The 4799-nt window shown below is 44.5% G+C and overlaps 1 protein-coding gene across 2 annotated transcripts in view; it reads right to left on the bottom strand.

Annotated features, from left to right (window-relative positions):
* Nucleotides 1-321: 321 nt before the first annotated feature.
* The window catches only part of LOC104128548 (estradiol 17-beta-dehydrogenase 11), a 14418-nt gene continuing 9940 nt past the window's right edge, over nucleotides 322-4799 (bottom strand). Inside the window, exons 6-7 of one of the 2 annotated variants that reach the window (XM_009641363.2) lie at nucleotides 2063-2179; nucleotides 322-955 (exon numbers count right to left, since the gene is read on the bottom strand). In XM_009641363.2, the coding sequence (XP_009639658.1) occupies nucleotides 868-955; nucleotides 2063-2179 (205 nt within the window). In that variant the 3' untranslated portion in view covers nucleotides 322-867. The remainder of the gene's footprint in view (nucleotides 956-2062; nucleotides 2180-4799) is intronic. The other variant, XM_035896831.1, reaches the window with a different exon arrangement.

Genomic DNA, 4799 nt, shown 5'->3' with positions numbered 1-4799 from the left:
AAAAAATAGTCAAACTTGGTCTGTGTTCTCATGTAATCTAGGATGTGTAAATCACATTCTCTAGGATGTGTAAAATGCAGGAGCACAGCCAGCAGTTTGCAGAGAAACACTACTGTTTTCACAGGAAGATGTTTTAAAGGTGTCTGGGAATTGCAGATGAGCAGTGTGAGAAATGATATAGGGAAAGGGTGTGTTACTTGATACTGCACCTTAAACGCATCTCTAGAACCTTGTTATGATTTTCACTGCTGAGAGACACCTTTATGTGAAAGCACTGTATTTATTTGGAATAAGGCATGTTGATGGTACTAATGCATAATTGATGTAATTGGGTATTACATTACAAACAAGGCTGCATTATTTCAGGCACTCACTACAAAAGCACACAAAACTGAGTGTTCATTAGAACACACTTTTTCTTTTTTAAATTTAGAAATATAACCTGAGGTGGAACAGGCCACCCACCTCCTCTATAAACTGCTTTTCGCAAGATACTTTTGCTTGGGGTGAGTCCGGATTAACATATTCTCAGGCAATCCCTTGGCACTCAAGTAGGCAGCTGTGCTGTCCCAAAGACGGGCTTTGCAGGAATTCCTGTCTGCCTCAGCACTAGGAGGTGGATGCGATGCGACCTGCAGCCAGAGCAGCCCTTTAGACTTCTAGAGATGCATCTCTGCTTTGTTAACGCTCCATGTTATGCAGGTATGTCCCTGCTGCAGGTGTGGGAAAAACCCTTAGCTGTGCTTGGAAATGGTGGCCTGGAAGCATCTGTCTTAGTTCTGCTCTGAATCAAACCAGCTGAACTGTACTCAGCACATGTTCTGTTTTCACTTGTGCCACTGGGAAATAAGAATCAATTTTTGCTTTTCACTGAGTGCTTCTCTGCCCAACAACTGCATCAAACTTGATATCGGTCATCTTTTTCAGAACAGCCAAGGCACGTTCTGGAAACAGCCTGTAAGAGATAATAATGTGAAATTAAATGTGGGATAAGAAACTTAAATTATGGGAAAAAGTGGCAGCACAGGTTAGGGAAGAGCTGGCCTGGGAGAAGAAAGCAAGTGGGCTAAGATGTAAAGCAGGCATTATTTCCAAAGACTATGTAACCCTTATCAATCTCTGACTAGTTTTAACTCCAATCCATCCCATCTCCTTTTGTGACAATTCCAGGACAGGTTGGACATGATTTAGGTTGCAATATTGATGCAACATCCAGGAAGTTTTCATACTGAACATAGACGTGTGCATTTGCTTTCTCTTTGGTTTTAAAACCGTATCTGGTTAATTTGGGGAATTCTTGGAGGGGGGGGGAAACCCCACAAACATCTTTATGCCTCATCATAAAAAGAAATGTGGGGTTAGACCCAAGTTTGCTGGCTTTCACAAACAAGAAATTACCAAGTGTTTCATAAGATATTGTAGAAGTTGACTGAAAAGTTATCTTAGCTATTCAGATGTTAATTCTAGGTTTGGAACCTGAGCTCTGATGAGAATGCCTCATCAGCAGAGCAGCTACACTGGGTATTAAAGATGTATGAGAGGACAAATCTTGCTGTACATGGCAGACCTAAGCCCTTTTAAAGCAATTTTCCCAGGCTCTGTGACCTCAGTCATTGGTGTTGACATGAAGAAACAAATACTAAGAAGCAGCAGGTCCTCAGCTCTGTCTGAAATTCTCTGAGGCTGCTGTTTCAGCAAAAGTGTTGGTTGCAGGCAAAAGGAAAATAGAGATCTGTGAAGAAAAAGAATTATCTTTTTCTTCCCCTCCCTCCCTCCCCATCAGCCTGTAGAGCAGTCAAGTTCTCTACTGAGAGGAGTTTGCTACAGAGAGTGGATCATAACGGCCTATGAGAGGACACAAGAAAATCTTTCTTTGGATGATGTTTTCTGCTCTTGTAATTAGAAGGAACTGCTGCACTATTTGGTTACCTTGTGATGTGTTCTAAAATAAAACTTAATCTTGAATCAGATATTAAAAGTTTGAGGGTTCTACACTCAGCAAGTTACGATATATTTGGGGGGGGTTGGGTTTTTTTTGGTTTTTTTTTTTTTTCCTACTTACCTTTCAAAAAGTAAAGCAACGCGTTGATTTGATGGAACAAAAACCATTTTCTGGTTGGTCAGTATTCCTTCCATCAGGGCCTCTACAACTTCTTCAATCTCCAAAATTTTTCCAAGCCTACACAGGAAAGCATACACATAAGAGTTATGGTGGTAAAACTGGGGTGGTACTAGCTGATGTAGGATGCTTCACATATGCACAAACTTGGGTAATACAAATGCAACCATTATGTGGGTTAATGACACCGCAGATTTTCTTTAGCCAATGCTATATACCAATTTATCTCCAGTTTTTTATAGTCAGTTGGAATAGAAGGCCTAAAGCTGGGGCTAATATGTAGTGCCTTGGCGCAAAGAAGGAAGGACAAGAAAGCAGAATTTTCGCAGTTACCTTGTACTGGGGTTTTTGACAAATCCAGTGTTTATAAAAACTGGACAAAGACACGTAGTTTTTATTCCGTCCTTTCCCAGGGTAGACAGCTCCTCCGTCAGAGCTTTATGAAATCCAACTGCAGCAAACTTGCTTGAACTGCAGGAGGGGGAAAAGCACAAATTAGAAGGCAGAACTACTAGTTCTAGCTTTCTACAACTGGAAATGGCCTAAAAGGACCACACAGTACTGACTATGAGGCAAAAAGACCCCAGTGACTCCAGCTGGGAAGAGAGCGCGGGGAATAATTGTAACTTTCCCTGTGCCAGAGTGGAGTGCTGGGTTAGATAGTGCTGCTTGGGGCAGAAATTGTGGCATGCAGAGCGGGTGTCTCTCAGAAGATGTCACCTTAGCTGCAAACAGACAGGTGAACGCCAGGAACCCTTAGAAAATGATAACTGCTGTGCATCCATCAATGGACTTCCCATTTTTCCCATGTGAGAAGATTCTTAGAAGGAATGCAGCCTCAATCTCTAAAATTAAGACGGATGGGCAGAGTAGAAACGGAGAACAAGCCTATACTGTTCCTCATACCACGCAGGAGAATCACGCAACATTTGCATGTGAGTTTTGAAATAGAGAAGAATTATGCATGCAAAACTGAGGAAATTAATGTCACAGAAGTTGGTGCAGGCCAGGAGTATGAATCAACTCCAAAAGCAAGTAGAACCAGAGAATCAGTTTATTGACTGCTATTGATTTGGAGAGTGTGATCCCAGTAAAATCCCTGGATGGGGAGTTCTCACATTGCCAGCAGTGAGTGACTCCCTAGGAAGGAGTGTTCCCAGGGCAAGATCGCTCTGCCTGGAGCTGCTATTATAGAGGGCTAGGTCTGACACAGAATGGCAATATGCGGTGTCACAGGTTTTCTGTTCATGCACTGTGATTTTTCTAGGCATGTTTCAAGAAGAAAAGCAATTTTCTCTCATGATGGCAGAAGTATTTCTATATGCTACGGTCACTGCCACAGTGGTAGAAAGATGAAAAGCTACTCGTGAGGGGTTTACTTGACAGCACTACAACAACTCATAGGGGTGCTACTTTCTACAAATGAGAAGGGAAGAGGATACCTTTTTTGCTAAGCAAAAATCTGGATCAGTGAGGGAGTGAAAAAAGGAGAAGCTTTCATTAGCTGATGTGTCTCGTGACTACTCCTTCCTACAAGCGTTGCTCCTGATTCAGTCAGAGCTAATAAGCAAATCGGCGGGAACCTCCAGGCATCCTTAAGTGCTGGCTGTTGTGCTTTCTTCCTCCTTAGCACTGTCCTGTGGATGTACAGTGTTCAGTGGGAGGATTATTTTGGTTGCTCTGTGCTTGCTGATGGAGGAGATGCGATTAAAAAATTTAAAAGAAAAATGAAGAGAGCTGATTTTTAGAATCACTTACCAATAAGCCACCATGAAAGAAGTCACAAAATGACCTGCTGCCGAAGCCACCGTGACAATGTGACCGTGGTTGTTGTTCATCATGGTTGGCAGAAAAGCTCTTGTGGTCTTGAAAGTCATTTAAACCAAGCGGCAAAAATGCAGGGGGGAGGAAAGGGGAAAAGAACAATGGTTTCTTAGGCATATTCCACACTGAACCTGGCTATCATTAATTAAGTGACTAATGCTATTGCTAGTGCTGTGTGCTGCACAGCACCTCAGAGGTACCCATTCACCGTTCAGCTGGGACAACTGGCAACCCGTTTTCCAAACCAGAATGTTTCAGCAAGTCAGCCAGAAACAGGAGCTGAGCCTCACATCTTCCCTATGCTGCTTTTTAGGTTTCAGGTGTCAGCGCCAATCCTGCCAGTGTCTCACCCCAGCACATACAACAAAACACTCGTCAATCTGTAGCATCCCTCCTGCCACAAACAACAAGTCCTTAACAGCTGAAACCCTCCCACTCTAACCCCTGATAGCAGCTACCCTACCCCAGGGGTCAGCTGCAGGGGTGCCAAGGACTCAAGGCCCAGCTCTGATAGGGCTCAGCTGTGCCACCTCAACACAGACTGCTGGGAGAAAGCTGTGAGAAAGCCCACAGAGAGGTAAGAAAGGTACAAATGCTGAGGAGAGGCAGGATTGATGGCAGATGGGCTCAGAAGTAGCTCGAGGAGCCAGGCGGGAAGGCGGTGACACTGAGGTACAAAGTGCCAGGGGAAGTGCAGCCAAGGGGGATTGGCCGGGCTGGTGGGTGCAGTCAGGGAGGGGCCAGAGCTCCCTGTGGCTGGGTTGTGCTGTGAGCTGTGGGGCTGGCATCCCCCCCTGCTCTGCCCCACAGGCCTGGCCATTCGGGCCATGTGCCCACTGCCTTTTGTGTGGGGCAG

Source organism: Egretta garzetta, unplaced genomic scaffold, assembly GCF_000687185.1.
Source record: "Egretta garzetta isolate BGI_Z169 unplaced genomic scaffold, ASM68718v1 scaffold856, whole genome shotgun sequence".
In the NCBI taxonomy this organism is placed as follows: domain Eukaryota; kingdom Metazoa; phylum Chordata; class Aves; order Pelecaniformes; family Ardeidae; genus Egretta; species Egretta garzetta.
Note: the sequence above shows the minus strand (reverse complement) of the source record. Positions and strands in the feature narration are given on the sequence as shown.